This window comes from Nesoenas mayeri (genome assembly GCF_963082525.1).
Source record: "Nesoenas mayeri genome assembly, chromosome: 13".
Classification (NCBI taxonomy): Eukaryota; Metazoa; Chordata; class Aves; order Columbiformes; family Columbidae; genus Nesoenas; species Nesoenas mayeri.
In genome coordinates this window covers 11,836,485-11,852,690 of record NC_137550.1, presented here as the reverse complement: position 1 = coordinate 11,852,690, position 16,206 = coordinate 11,836,485, and the positions used below count along the sequence as shown (strand labels likewise).

The window sequence follows — 16,206 nt, the reverse complement described above, 5'->3', positions numbered from 1 at the left end:
CCCAGTGAGGGTGGCAGAGCCTGGCCCAGGCTGCCCAGGGCGGTTGTGGAGTCTCCTTCTCTGCAGACATTCCAACCCGCCTGGACACCTTCCTGTGTAACCTCATCTGGGTGTTTCTGCTCCATGGGGGGATTGCACTGGATGAGCTTTCCAGGTCCCTTCCAGTCCCTGACATTCTGGGATTCTGTGTAACATGCCAATCTTTAACACCACTCCCACTGGTCATTGAGAATTCAACCAGGTGAAAGCTTATATTAAGCATTATAACTAGAACGAGCAAGGCAGACAAGAATCATCAGTTATCTTGATTTACATTACTTAATTTCTTTTACGATATTTCTGTGATCTTCAATTTAACCTCCTTTGCAGTAGAGTGATAAGAATTGATTAATTAGATTTATAACACTTTTTTCACACGAAAACTTTTACCTATTGAAATTTTTACTTACCTAATAGATGTGTTCTATCTCACGAGCAATTTAAAACGTTTACATTTTCAGACTATGCACCACAAATTCCACCCTGACATACCAGTAAATTTCAGTTGCAAGACTGATCTTGACAGAACTCTCATTGGAGCCTTCTTTCATATGATATTTTAAAGAACGTATTTTGCAGCATCACCTTTGCTTAGCAATTCTGTATCTACATTAAATTGAACAAGGCTGCATGAGAGAGGTAAACATTTAAGTGATCCAGAGACAGAAACTCATCCTGCTTATAATGTAAGTAATTAATACATTTAATCTGTATGTGTATGTATTTTACAGACACACTCTCACACTCCTCCCCTTACACGTTTGCAATATGTTTGTCATCAGGATGGGGACCAAAAAAAGAAAACTCTCACCGTAACTTTCCCTAAAAAAATCATTTATTTAGGTAAATTGATTAAGACATACAATAAATGATACAACTAGAAAACTAGCTCTATGAAAACAGACACAAGGTAAAAGCTAGGTTATTAAAGGAAAACCCAGGCATGTACAGCTATATGTAGTTTGAATAATAATCTTTAAAAAGGGTCCCAATTCCTGCTGCATTATATCTGCTTGCTCAACATCCATTTCAAATTCGAGGTGCAACAATGAATGATGTGCATATTCATCTCTCCATTAATCTCTCACCAGTATGTTTAAAAAGACATGAAAAGCAGCACGGTTCCTCTGCTGACTTTGTATTGTACTTATGAAATAAAAAAATGAACCATGCAGCCTCCCTGTCAGAAGAGCCCTCAGTTCTAAATTGATGCCCCTTGTTTTTCCAGGACGAGTATATTATTAGAAATAGCAGGAGTTGTAAATATAGAAGCAGTTCATGGCATTAAGGAATTTGCTGTTTAGCAACAAAGCAGAATTCGTGACAGCCCCCTCAAATTGCCTTTTGCAGAATGAAGCTGCCTTTTATTTTATTGACTTGTATAGCATACTCACCTTCATCTGATTTTGCTACAGATGGAGGGTTGTTTCCAAGTTCTTCTGCATTTCCTTCTCCACCTCCGCGAGATCTTGAGTTCCAGACTTTAATGACTTCAACATCGTTATCGCTGCCACTTCCACTTGAGCTACACTCTTTCTTCACTTTTTTCCCCTTGGATTTTTTTTTCCTATGAAGGTAACATTGTACACCCCATTATTTTTTGAAAATTCTACTGCTAGAGAACATATACTAAGGGACATATAAAATAAAAAGTAAAAATTCACTTCTATGGAATTCCTTTAAGTTCTATTAGCAAAATAAATCCAACAAACAACAACAAATAAAAACTGAATTACTTTGCATAATCGTCAGAACTTAAGCTCATTGAAGTTTCATCGGAATCTGAAGCTATGAAATCATCCATACTGTCTTCATCGAAGTAGCCCTCAAAAGAGAAAAAACAGAACTTTTATTAGGCATGCTCATCTAGAAGCTGTTATTAAACCTTTTAGCCATCTGCTCATTCTTCATTTAAACAATGCTAAGTTCTACAAAGAGTTGGCCTTGCAAAATGTTTTAAGAATGAAAACATACCCAGAAAGAAAAATATGACAAAAACAGCAGCAAAATTACCCCACAGCAACAAAGATTTCCATTAACTTGACGAAACTTTACCTAGCATTTGGCAAAGCTTCTCTGGAAAGTTCTCAATGGAGAGTATTTTGATATATCTAATTTACCTTATTTTCTTTGCTAATATAGTCCAGCTGCAAACACCACGGGTGAGTCCAGATTCTGCTCAACATCTGGAAATCCTGGAATAGTTTAGCTCCAGCTTTGCCTCTTCCACCTTCATTGCCACCACCTACACCTGACAACAAAGTTCAGGTTTTAGGATGAAACCTTGAAGTAAGTTTGCCACATACTGTTCCCCTTTGAATGCCCGTCAGTGAAGTACTGAGTGTTCTTTCCAGATGCACATCATTTTGTAACGTCTCTTGTAAAAGAGGTCAAATTACTGAGTCACAGGCATTTTTTTCCTAGTTAAAGTTGTTGAAATTAGATTTTCCTTTTTCTTGATAATGAGAAACATGATTACATTTTTGCATAAAAGCACATTTCTACCCAGTATCGAATGAATCCAAATCCTCTTAAAAGGACAGTAATGTTTATTTAGGTTTTGTAAAAACAGCTCTTGAAAAGCAGCCCCAGGTAGAAAACACACAGAAAAGTTGGTATTTAGGTTTGAACAAGTTTGGCTTACTATTTTGAGCTACCTTTGTTTAATGACTTGTAACACTGCAATATTCGGTTACGATAAAGAATCTAAAAAAAGCCCAGCCTATTTCTTCAATGTCCAAGCAGAAATTAGTGCAAAGAGAATTAAATCTCTTTTTGTAGTCTCAGTTTCTCATTAAGCAGCACATTAATTTTAGGTTCCTGAAATAGACTGCTTTTCATATTTATTATATGCATAATTTAAGGAATGTATACCTGCAAGCAAATAGTATTTATTGCATCACAATCATCAAATGTCTATGGCACAACAGGAACAAAGCTTATTTAGTATATTTGCTCAATACACAAGATAACCCCAGTAAATATCTACTGCGTAGAAATATTTTAATAAAGCAAGTTCTTGCTATGTTTTAATCATACAATAGCTTCAGGTATCTTCCCATTTGTGTCGCCCATCAGTTTGGGAAATGGAATTTTAAGGACATCAGAAATTCTTAGATTCGACTTTCCTAAACCTGAGCTAACATCACAGAGAAACTTCCTCTTAACACGTTTCAAGTTAACAAGTTCTACAGACTTTTTCATCTCCTATTTTGCAGAAGTGAAAGAGAACGTGTATCTTTTTCACCAATGAAGGAAAAATTTGGTAAAATAACATGTAAGATGTGTACTTTAGTTTATGCCTGTTACAGTGCACAGAAAGACATAATTTTGAAAATCTGCAGATGAGAAGCAGCCGTCCCCCTTCTATATTTATCTTCAATAGCAAGACTCCTCTATTTAATGAAAATCAGAGTGTCTTCTTTTGAAATACAGACGTAATGCATGAATTAATGTGAGCATCGGCAACCAGCATAGAGCTTGGCTCTGAAGACATGAGCCATGGTTTGCACAGGCAGCTTTCTCCCCTCTGAAAGAGGCAGAATCGCAGAATGTCAGGGATTGAAGGGACCTGGAAAGCTCATCCAGTGCAATCCCCCCATGGAGCAGGAACACCCAGATGAGGTTACACAGGAAGGTGTCCAGGCGGGTTGGAATGTCTGCAGAGAAGGAGACTCCACAACCCCCCTGGGCAGCCTGGGCCAGGCTCTGCCACCTTCACCATGAAGAAGTTTCTTCTCAAATTTAAGCAGAACCTCCTGTGTTCCCGTTTGAACCCACTGCCCCTTGTCCTATCACTGGTTGTCACCGAGAAGAGCCTGGCTCCATCCTGCTGACACTCACCCTTTAGATATCTGTGAACATTAATGAGGTCACCCCTCAGTCTCCTGTTCTCCAGCTCCAGAGCCCCAGCTCCCTCAGCCTTTCCTCACACGGGAGATGCTCCACTCCCTGCAGCATCTTGGTGGCTGCGCTGGACTCTCTCCAGCAGTTCCCTGTCCTGCTGGAACTGAGGGGCCACAACTGGACACAATATTCCAGGTGTGGTCTCCCCAGGGCAGAGTAGAGGGGCAGGAGAACCTCTCTGACTTACTGACCACCCCCTTCTAATCCACCCCAGGTACCATTGGCCTTCCTGGCCACAAGGGCACAGTGCTGGCTCATGCTCATCCTGCTGTCCACCAGCACCCCCAGGTCCCTTTCCCCTACGCTGCTCTCTAATAGGTCATTCCTCAACTTATACTGGAACCTGGGGTTGTTCCTACCCAGATACAAGACTCTACACTTGCCCTTGTTAGATTTCATTCAATTTTTCCCTGCCCAGCTCTCCAGCCTGTCCAGGTCTCTGATGGCAGCACAGCTTCCAGTGTCAGCCACTCCTCCCAGCTTGGTGTCATCAGCAAACCTGCTGATAGTGCACTCTATTCCCTCGTCCAAATCATTGATGAATATATTGAATAATATAGGTCCCAGTACTGATCCCTGAGGCACTGCACTAGATCCAGGCCTCCAACTGCACTCTGCCCCATTGACCACAACTCTCTGGCTTCTTCCCTTCAGCCCGTTCACAGTCCACCTCACTACCCGCTCATCCAGACCACACTTCCTCAGTTTAGCTGTGAGGATGCTGTGGGAGACTGTGTCAAATGTCTTACTCAAGTCAAGAGCAAGACATTAAATCAATTATGTTTCATGTTTAGAAAAAGAGAGATGAATGAAAACCTGAAAGTGGACTACTGTTAAGAGATGCAAATATTATTCCTCAATTTCTTTTTTTTGATGTGCAACCAAATGGTTTGCTATAATTCAAATTTCAGAGCTGAGGTAAATTTTACAGGAAGTGGCAAAATTAATCTGTAGAGTCAATAATACATATAAAAAAAATCTCCTACCTACCAGCTACGGGAAAACACCCCTTATTAAATGACCATTAATCTTGTTACCTCAGAGAACTGTAGGCACATACCCGTCAAATGATCCAAGTAGTACTGATAGAGTTTGCACTGTATAGGTGTCATTCGAACTTCTAGAACATACTCGTATTTTGGTGGTAGGAACTTCGTTAATGCTGTATAATCTTTCCTCTGTAATTTTACAAACAGTACTTTAGTTATATAAACATGAAAATTACTACTGAGAGCTTAAGAACTTCTGGCATCCTAAACGACAAAGCATCATGCGTAAAATACAATGATTCAGTCGCTTTCCAACCACAAAGAGAAGAAAACAGCCCACTAAAGACAATCCAGTTACAGTCTGCAGAAGCCCATCTTACCTAGTGAATTCAGTTCTCAAGTCAAAATATGACTTGTTAAGCCCATGTCCCAGTTCCAAGTCCTTCCAAAGTTGCCTGCAACTTCAGTAGCTGCTCTGGGAACTACTTTTGTGGGTTTTAAAAAAAAAATACTAAATCTTTTTTTGTGAAAGCATCTCCAAGTCCAGCAGCTAATATCAATGTTTGTACCACTGATGAACTCACACTCAGGTTAATCATTCACTGTTTTACAGTACGTAGTTTTTGAATACTTGCTTGCGGCAATGCGAAATGCACTTGTGTTTTCATTTTTTCTCCTCTTCCACTAGTCTGCTTCTCTCCACCTCCCCCTTCACCCAAACGGAGACTGGTGTATCGATCCTGAGCGAGAGAGCGCTGCAGATTCGGGAGGTGCGTGACCTCCATCAGAGCCAACCTGCGTGCGCCGGGCTGCACCGCGTCCCTGTCTGCAGGACAGCTCAGCCAGCTTGCTGCACACTTGTTTTCTTCAAAGAAAATCACAGAGTAGCTCAAATGCCCAAAAGGGAGAGCTGCTCTCTACAGACAGGCTCTGCTCTGGGGGAAAAAATCCACCTGGGCTCCGTCCAATGCTGCACAAACACAGGATGCCCAGCATCTGAGATTTACTTGCTATTTATGTTCCTCCTCTTGTTCTGTCTTTTCTGTGTTCCTGCACCATCTATGCGGTTCTGCTTTGTTGTTTTCAGCTAGCGTCTTTAAGGTAAGAAGTTCTTCACCCTTCTGGACCTGATTAAACTTCCTTCTCTTCCTCATTGTTCTAATTCTCACAGATCAGAATAAATAGGAATTCAGAACCAAGTGACAAACTACGGATCACCAGTTTTCTGTGCAGTTTTTAAGGCAGTTGAGTTTTAAAATGCGCATTATTTAAATGTGTCTATGGAATTAAAGGAGAATATTTCAAAGCAACTGATATCCTCCTCTGTTATATAATCTTCTAGTCTCCTAGCAGGAAAACAGCTGTATGCTCTCATATACATATATGTCCTGCTCAGGATACACTGATATTTGGATAAAAGCTACGAAATTTTTGTAAGATTTTCTAGTAGCAATAAATAATGCAGAGATCTACTAAATATTGAAAATATTTAAGTCAAAAGTAATAGCTGGATTCAACAGAGCTCTCAAACAGCAACTTTACTCACCTTTGAGAGCTTTTATCAGAACGAGATAAAATAACTGCTGCCCCTCCTGCAGCTAATTCAAGTAATTAGTTACAGTAAAACTCTTCTTACCTGCACACATCCAGCCAACATCTCATAGAGAATATGTGCACGCTTCTTCATGACTCTGACATCTGCTGGAGTGGAGTCTGCACACTGACCGTTCTGAATTGGATTTATAAATCGATTTCGGAATTCCTTAATTGAACCCAGCAAATTCTCCTTAATAAAGTTAACCATGCAGTGATCTAGGACAAAAAGATCAGACTTAAGTTGTTAAAAACGTCAAGTACAGTACCAGGATTAATTCTAACAGAAAATAAATGTGTCTTATCTAAACTAAGAGCTGTATGTTAACAAAAAAAAACCCAAACAACCCAAATATTTTCCAGAAAGGGCATCTTCAATTGACACACACTCTAGGCAGAGAGCTAACTTCTTAATTTAATGTCAGATTTTGAATTACCTCATCATGTTTGTTACACAACATTTGAAAGCTGCTGTTACACCAAAGCAATCACAAAATATTTTCAATTTTTTTTTAGTATAGTCAAAAGCATATTAATCATAGGAACAAACATTACAGTGTATTAATAAACAGGAGCAAATGATACAAGCTACATAAGGTATAAATTCCCAAGGTAGTAAGATAAATCACTATTTAGTAAGAACTCTGCTCTACAATGGTTTAAAACAATTTAAAATGGTGCTGCTGGAAGAATTGGGCCACCCATCTCCCCTCTGAGCATTCTCTCCCTTTGCTCTGATGTGCTGAGACTCCTCCAATTCTTTGGTCAGGCAGAGCAAGGAACTAAGCCATCAGAAAGCTGTTCCGTTCTGCATTGCTCATTTGCTGATACTCCTCATGCAGGTTCCCTGAGGAACTGGATATACCTAAGGCCACGCTGAGGGAAAGGACAGAGGAGAGACCAGATTCCCAAGACCTTCATTTCAATTTGGCTTAAATCATCATGGAGCCACATCTTAAGATGATTTAAATGCCAAAACAAATTGTTAGGCTTTATTTAGATACTACAGCCTAGCCAACAGCTTCACTGTATCAAATTAATTTCTTCTAACCAAATTACATCTATCTATATATTGCTGAAAGGCAAAAGTATAGTCAAGGAAACAGACAATCCTTAAACCAGAGAACTACTCACATTCTATAAGATTATTTTGCAGTGGTGTTCCTGTAAGGATTATTCTTCTCCTAGATCGAATAGAATTCATTGCCTTAGAAACAGCAGATGCTTCATTCTTCAGTATGTGGCCTTCATCACAAACAACGAAGTCGGGGCCTGGGAAGAAAATAACATTAAATCTGTTCCATCTTTTATGACCACAAAGAAACTGGCGGCCTTAAGAATCCAAAATTTGTTCTACTAATATTATTAAGTTTGTGGGGGTTTTATTTTGGTTTGTGTGTTTGTTTTTAAACTTATGCGCATGTGTGTGTTTTGCAGTGGTTTCTTTTAGTGCTATTAAGGCTCTCACCCAGCCTTTGCACAAACACTCACAGTAGCCATCCTGGTGAACTACAGGCTGTTGCTTGTAAAGTCTTCATGGGAAGGACTAGCTACAGCTTTGCAATATGTTCCTCTAAAACTTATCTACATTTCCATTCACCCTGTCAAAACTTCATAAACTGTTCCTTAAACCCAGCTTAGGATGCCATCTACTGGTGCTTGGTCAATTCTAAAGAAAACCAAAAATCAGGTAACCAGTAATTTTTCATTAAGGCAATAGGTCAGTATCAACAGGGGTAAACAGTGCAATTGAAGTTCTTACCTAAGACAAGACCCAATCAAATCTGACTTGAATTAGAGACAAGTGAATTACCAGCTTGTAGCTGAACATCACCACGGAAATGTCCTCAGCTTTCTTGCAGAAGACAATCCCAAGGATTCTAGGCTGCTATTTTAGGTGAGTTGCACGAGCAATGTCAAAACCACATCACAATACATTTCCATGGTACACAAAGCCACTCTAGTAGAATTACTAAGTGTTATAATTTGGGGTTTTAGATAAATAATACCAAACTTGGCAGAAGAGACTTACACACCCTAATGGTTTTCAGAATTGTGGCAATTTCTGGAAGCTCTTTCCTTGAAAAGATATTCTATGATCCAACCAATAACTTAGAATACGTTTTACCAGATCTGAACCCAACCTCAATTCCAGTACTATCAACCACAAAGTCACCTGAAGTCAAGTTTAAACACCTTTGAAAAATGTTATGCAAACACATCAGCCAGGCTCATCCATTCAGCTCTCAAAAGGCTGGCAAAGGAGTATTTATCAGCTTTTATCAGCACAGACAATCTAATCTTTCATAACCTACCAAGAACACTTTTCCTCAGACTAAATTTAAACTGGCTTGTAAAGAAAAATTAACTCTAGGACAGTGATTAACAACAGAGAATCAATTACAGCTTTGACCACTTTCATGATTCAATGCCAGTGCCAATCATCTTAATTGTGCCATTTTAAGTGCCCTTGTGGCCAGGAAGGCCAATGGTACCTGGGGTGGGTTAGAAGGGGGGTGGTCAGTAGGTCAGAGAGGTTCTCCTGCCCCTCTACTCTGCCCTGGGGAGACCACACCTGGAATATTGTGCCCAGTTGTGGCCCCTCAGTTCCAGCAGGACAGGGAACTGCTGGAGAGAGTCCAGCGCAGCCACCAAGATGCTGAAGGGAGTGGAACATCTCCCGTGTGAGGAAAGGCTGAGGGAAGTGGGGCTCTTTAGCCTGGAGGATACTGAGGGGTGACCTCATTAATGTTTACAGATAGATAAAGGGTGAGTGTCAGGAGGATGGAGCCAGGCTCTTCTCAGTGACTACCCTGAGAAGGGGTAATGGGTGCAAACTGGAACACAGGAGGTTTCACTTAAATATGAGAAGAAACGTTTTCCCAGTGAGGGTGTCAGAGCCTGGCCCAGGCTGCCCAGGGAGGTTGTGGAGTCTCCTTCTCTGCAGACATTCCAACCCGCCTGGACACCTTCCTGTGTAACCTCATCTGGGTGTTCCTGCTCTGGCAGGGGGACTGGACTGGATGGGCTTTCAAGGTCCCTTCCAACCCCTCACATTCTGGGATTCAGTGAAAAAGTGATTTGAATCCTACATGCTAATAGAAAAGGAATCAAGAAGATACTTTTTCCAAGGAGTAAAAAAAAAGTATTTTTAACCAAGACTGCAAGGCAATTATTAAAATCCACATATGAATTCTGAACACACCTAATACTTTTTCAAGCCTACTTATTTCTGAATTTTCACATCTGCCACAGAAACATTTCCCCATATTATTTCACAACTTCTGTACCTTTCCCGGTTCTGATAGCATGCAAAACCCTGAGTGACTACACACAAAGCCTTCCTTGAATTTTAGGCAAACATCTCTTAACAGGGACAGGTCCTTTCTCTGGTCCTCACTCTAGTATTTCCTGATAAGTGAGGATCCTGCGAGTGAGCTGCTCGTGCAGTGTGTGTACAGTACTACTGAGATGGTTTGGAGCAGTTTTCTAAAACTGAAGCATTTGCAATATCTCCCCACCAGATGTGACAGCTTGCGCATTAATATATCATTCTCAGAAACGCATTTGGTCTAGTACATTATGCTTAAATCAGAATCAAAGTACATTAGAGGAAAAGGATAATGAAGTCTTAGTGACAGATAGCAATCAAAACTGTGCAAATACCCCAGAAATTAGTTTCAGTAAAGACTTCATTAACATGAAGTGGTTAGTTAAAAAACAACAAGAAGAAACACAAACAAAAATCCCACCTCAAAACCTGCTGTTTAGAGTAAGTGAATGACAGCAAAACTGTGGAAAAAAACCTACCTTAGTGAAATTATTTGTGGTTTGTTTGGCAGGCACATAGTGCTGGTATCTTGAACTAACATCTTGGCTACACCTCAGTGGTAGGATTTTCATAAATTTGTGGGTTTTTTCCTTGTTCTTACAAAACTTGAGTACAATTCATTACAGACAGAACATTTCTCAAATATTAGAAAGGAATGTAACCTAAAGGGACCTGAAGGGAGTCCAGTTTCTTCATCCAAGATGGAGTTATGAGAAAGAGACATGTCCTCCCCGACACAAGTAGGAAACTCCATGACCTCTCTGTTTTGCTGAAACACTGTGCAATAATACCTAATTTAAATGATTTCTGCTGTAAATCAGGATAAATTCTGCCCTTTCTCTAGCTGATGTAAAAAATAACTGTTACCAGTCTTTCCAGTAACCAGCTCCTACATGGTGGAAAATGTCAGTTTAGTTGTCTTTTTTCTAGGCTAAACAGCCTTACTCCTTCAATGTTTCCTCCAAGTTCATAGTCTTCATCTTCCTATCCTTCTTGCTGTACTTGCATGTTACTATATTGATATATATAAGACATACTCAGTGATAGATATACAGATATACACACAGTTCTTCTCTGAAGTCTACAAGTTAGCTTATATAACTACCAATTATAGAGCTCTTTGCAAGTTAAGGGAATTTTTATTAGTAGCAACAAGTAAAAAAAATACCAAGTTCCTGAAATGCTGCAAGCAAAGCACACCAGCTATCAATAAACCAAACTGCACTTCATCATTTGCACAAAGCATTATGGGAAACCATTTGTTGCCCTGCACACGTATATAATCCTGCTATTATTTCACATAGCAGAGCTAGTTAATTAATGAAATCACTTCTCCACCCATAAACTTTGGCTAAACCTTCCCTCTCTGGTCCCCTCTTCTGTTGTATACAGTGCAGTACAAGTGCCTGCTATAGCACGTCTACCCCAGCAGTATTCGTTTTAACCAGACACGTATCATTAAATTATTGCTCAAACACCAAATTTGCAACTATTTAAATTAAACAGGCTCCCAGAGGCAATGGTTTTCCTATTTACAGGCAGAGCAGTAAGCCAGCACACAGCTTCACAACTCTTTATTGGCAGGCTGCTGTATTGCCAGTGCTGTGATTCACAGAGGCAGCAAAAAACCAGTAACGGTTGTTGCAAGACACTGCTCATCAGCTCAGCCAACCCAAATGTCTCCAAAAACCAATGGATAATAACAGATGAACACTTATTTTTATAATGAGTTAAAATAAAGAAAGATTTGCAGCAACAAAAGGATTCCATCCTACCAACCAAGTCATCTGAAAATAAAACAGAGGGTTCCATGTTCATGTCGAATTATTCAAAACCTACAAGGCTCGATGTGCTGCAGTTTCCAACTTTATTAAATCTACAAAAGTCCACAACCTAATCACAAGTACTGCTCTACCATGTTGTCCTGAGCGGTCTAACGAAGTCTGGACGAAGGTCAAAACCACATCTACAAGTAGGATGTAAAAACCAAGAGATACACAAGAGACGGGACAGAGAAGGTGACACAAGTCACTCTGTCTCCTCCATAAAACTACGTGCTCAAAATGCCACCTCACTTTGCAGCCTGCTGTTTTTAAAATTACGTAAATACAAATCCTCAAAGGAAGGGACAATATTACTATTATAAAGACCCCTATGTTTAGCTTCCCTGACACCCTCCACAAAGAAAAACCCCACAAAACTCAATCAGTGTAGGAGCATATAAAATTTTCTTTCATCATTGCACCAGAACATGGTTTTCCTCTCTCTCCCCCTTTTTATTTTTTTTTCCTTGTTTTCAGTAATTGCAGCTTTAATAGAGGAGTCAGAAAATCCATTGGTAAGAAGCGCATTTTCTTCATCGCTTAAATAATGCCTCTGGATTCAATATGATCACAAAAAGAGTTCATCAGCTACTGCACTGCAGCTTCCCTGACTCCACAGCAATTATGCCATTTAGCAAGTCAAACTGGCAGAAAATTAATTAATGTTTTAGCTGCTCAGACAGGCTTTCTGCAGAGTTGGGGATGCCAATACCAGCCGGCTCAGGCCAATAACCACAAAGTTATTTTTCCCATTAGAATAATCCCTTTGATTGTTTGAACAAAATTGACAGCCCTACCATTATTTGAAATGTCACAAAATCAAGCTCACTAAATACTCACTAAATAAATCAGACCAATGCTGTACTTCATCAGTGAGGAGAAACAAAACAAAAAGAAAATCAACCACATGCTGTCAAGAAACCTCAAGTTCAGATGAATAACTAAAACCCAACAAAACTTACCTACAGAACCAAAGAAACCATTTACCTTACCTACCATTTCAAGCATTTGAAAAATACACCACATGTTGCATAACCATAAGTTGTTTTCAGATATCAGTTGACAGTTCAGAATTACTAAGAAAATTTTGCTATTTAGGTGAATATTGCCAAACCTTAAAGTCGCTAGTTCTTCTTGGTGACCATCTGATACAGCATACATTAGTACTTAATTAACACTTGTTCACATTTCTCAACTATTTTTCATGTATAGTTATGCCCTTAATGGTAGATTTCTGTTGAGGATAAAGTGGTTTGTGGTTGTAACAAATCAGCTGATTAAAATAACCGTAGGTTCCCAACAGAGTCACTTCAAATTACCTTGCAAAGAAAGTGATGCTAGCAAAAAAGATACCTATTAGGAAAATTTCTGGTATATATTCCTTATATTCCTGTGGTCATTTCTGTGTTTAAGGCAATAGACTATAGAAGTCTATTGACAAAAGCAGATGGGGTAGTTTCTGAACAACCATTTATATAACTTAGCCTAAGACAATAAAGAAAATGTGATAAATCTTACTAATGTTACTGTTTAAAATTATTTGCCCGACAGATGTCCATTTGCAAGATTACTTAGCTCATATGCATAAACCAGAAAGCACAATGTATATCATTCATACTCATATTAATTTTCACTTACCTGGATCAACCAAAGCTTTATTGAATATTTCTTTAAGTTTTCTACTCTTCACATTCCTGCCCTGTGCGAGATTACGATACATCTCATAGCCGATTATCATCACACCTCCTTCATCTTGCCAACGCTGGAGCATGTAGCTTCTCTCTTGAGGGCGTTTCACAGTCGCTAGTTCACAGACCTGTCAAAGGGGGACAAACACACTTGAATTTCTTTTAAAATACCAAAGGACCAGTGTAACTTTTAAATAACTAAAGCGTATTAATGCAAGTAGATTTTTCACATACTTAAAGTGCATTCAGTCTATATTTTGGGTGAGAGAGCTTCGCAATTATGCAAACTGTTCAGTTATTTGATTGTTAAGAACTCTTTTTAAGTCTTATACCTCTAGTTTTTCGTCATCTTCTAAGCCTTCTTGCCATTTTTCAAACTCATTCAACCAGTTCAAGGCAGTGTTCAGCGGACACACTACCAGAGCTGTCCGAAAATCCAGCTTCTCACACAGCAAGACTGTGTGAAGAAAACTTACTACCTGCAAAAGGAAAAAAAACCCAGACAAAATGCCAAATTATACACCAAATATTAAACACTAGGAAAGAAATGCACAAGTATATATTCACATACAAAATTTACCAACAACTGTCTTGTTCAAACATTCTTTTTCTGTTTGTTAAACAACTCGCTGCTTAACATTTAATACACATTTATTTTGAAGTCATATACTTATTACTCAGTGTTACACGGCTGCATACATCCGTCACACATCGAGATACAAGCAGATTTGTATTGCCCAGATTGCTGAACAATTTCACAAATAAGGAACTCTCCCTTTACAGTTCATCAATCATTATCATAAACCAAAAATGTATATTAGGTCATTTTTAAGCTTTCTTCCAATACTTACCCCAAACATGAAATAAATTTAACTTTCTTCAAAGTGAACTTCAGTCTTATATCAACGTTTTCCACATTTTTTCAGCATATTGGCAAATTCTCTCAAAAGAGCTCTGAAACAGTTTACTGAAATGCTTTCCAGCCATTTAGCCTGTAGCCAGACTGGCTGTATGTTGCAGATTGTGACACCTTCTTGAGGCTTGGGGAAAAAAAACTTAAATCTTTTGATGTCACTCGGTGTTTCTGCCCATTTTTGAGGAGTAACAAATAAATATAGGACTAGACATAACCTGTAAAAACCTGGAAGCTGTAGAGTCAGTGATCCCATGGCAGCTCCAGCTCACACACCAGACTGTTACTGGTGAAGACTGTGCTCTAATCCACATAACCATAAAATATGTGGAAAAGTTCTTTCCAGATCAAACCTTGGTGTCTGGCAACTCTGATTTAATAGACTGTTCAAAGTAATTTCAAACTGCATTACTATTCTTGGAACACTGGGCAAAGAACTGCTTTTAGATACTGCAATACAAAAGGAATTACTAGCAGTTTTGCGATCGAGACGAAAGCATCTCATGTTTGGATGCAAGAACTACCCAGGAAGACTAATCACAAAAGTCCTATGTCCTGGATGGCCAGCAAGTCCCTAATTCCCTTATTTCCCAGATCCTTTACTGACATTCTTCTCTGCAGTTTGCAAAGTCTGCTAAAACGTGTCGCTGACTTGGCTCTTCCGACAGCTCAACAGCAAATGGCATTACAGAGCACAGTAGTGACCACATCAGGAAAAAACCAACTACTTAAGCTACAAACACCGGCCATAAAAATACTTAACAAGTATTTGTTACTGTGTCTTCCTTTGACTACCAAAAAATCACAGCCAAAACGTCATGAACACATCTACAGCACATTCAAAAATACCTTTGCTGTGAAAGGTTTCATTGAAGTAAAGTATCAGCTATATAAAGTATAAGCGTACAAAGTCACCTAGACTGCACTGCTACAACAAAGCACAACAGCAAATCTCCAGTAAAAGGTGTAATTAACTCCTGAAGAACCCCAACACCTAAGCTAGAATTAAGCATGTAAAAATATACTCTTCAAAGGTGATTTTCAAAGCATGAACGAAAGTCATCTTCTATAGGATTGCAGATTGTCGAAGTATTGTGTCTGTCACCCCAACTTCTATAATCAAAGCAAAGCTATACGTACTGCTGCTGGAGTTCTTACAAACACACTGTCCACATGCTGTGCACCACAACCAACCAAGATCGCAGACTGTTTAACCTAAACAGTACATACAGTGAATGACCGCAGTCCCTCTGATCATCTACAGCTCTGTGTTGCTCAAAACAACCCGCAACCCCACAAAAACCCCCTGAATCAGGAAACAGCAAACCCCAAGCTTCCCTTGATTCCCCTGAGCTTGTTGTTTGCAGAGGAATCCAGGGGAACCAAAGAATCTGAAGGTGTTACATCAGTCTAAGCTCTCCATGACTATACCCTGCAATTCACAGGTCAGGAAAGAAGATTCTCAGGATCTTGTCTGAATTAGGCCAGAGGAGAGCAGGATTAGGTACTTCTCATGTAACTTCACTGGGTAGCAATGGTTGAAAAGGGAAGACACATGAATAAAGAAGCTGTCTGACCCAGTAAGGCACAGTTAGCACTAGCAAAGAATAACAGATACCTCCTGCTAGAGCATCTCTGCAGATCTTCTCTTGGATCCTATTTCAAGACTGTAAAAACAATAATGAAAGACTTGAAGCCAAGTCTGCTCTCTAGCAGCATCCAGGTGTGCTCACTATGCCAAACACCAGCTAGCAAGGCAGATGTGAGCACCACAGAGAGTAAGAACTACTGAGACACCTCACTCCAAACCTACAGGTGTCCAAGATTAACTGCTTGTCAACAGCATCTTAGAGCATTTTGTTTTCCTAAGTGACTAAAAAAGTTGTACAGCTGGCTGGAGGCACTTGCCGACTACGGCACCAAA

The 16,206-nt window shown here is 39.6% G+C and overlaps 1 protein-coding gene across 7 annotated transcripts in view; it reads right to left on the bottom strand.

Moving 5' to 3' along the window:
- ATRX (ATRX chromatin remodeler) overlaps positions 1 to 16,206 on the bottom strand; it is an 86,506-nt gene that overhangs the window by 20,626 nt on the left and 49,674 nt on the right. For 6 of the 7 annotated variants that reach the window (XM_080352389.1, XM_080352391.1, XM_080352395.1 and 3 more), the window contains 8 exons: positions 13,702 to 13,848; positions 13,320 to 13,497; positions 7,662 to 7,799; positions 6,571 to 6,746; positions 5,006 to 5,123; positions 2,160 to 2,290; positions 1,776 to 1,864; positions 1,434 to 1,606 (listed from right to left, as the gene is read on the bottom strand). In XM_080352389.1, coding sequence (XP_080208515.1) covers positions 1,434 to 1,606; positions 1,776 to 1,864; positions 2,160 to 2,290; positions 5,006 to 5,123; positions 6,571 to 6,746; positions 7,662 to 7,799; positions 13,320 to 13,497; positions 13,702 to 13,848 — 1,150 coding nt within the window. The remainder of the gene's footprint in view (positions 1 to 1,433; positions 1,607 to 1,775; positions 1,865 to 2,159; positions 2,291 to 5,005; positions 5,124 to 6,570; positions 6,747 to 7,661; positions 7,800 to 13,319; positions 13,498 to 13,701; positions 13,849 to 16,206) is intronic. The other variant, XM_080352390.1, reaches the window with a different exon arrangement.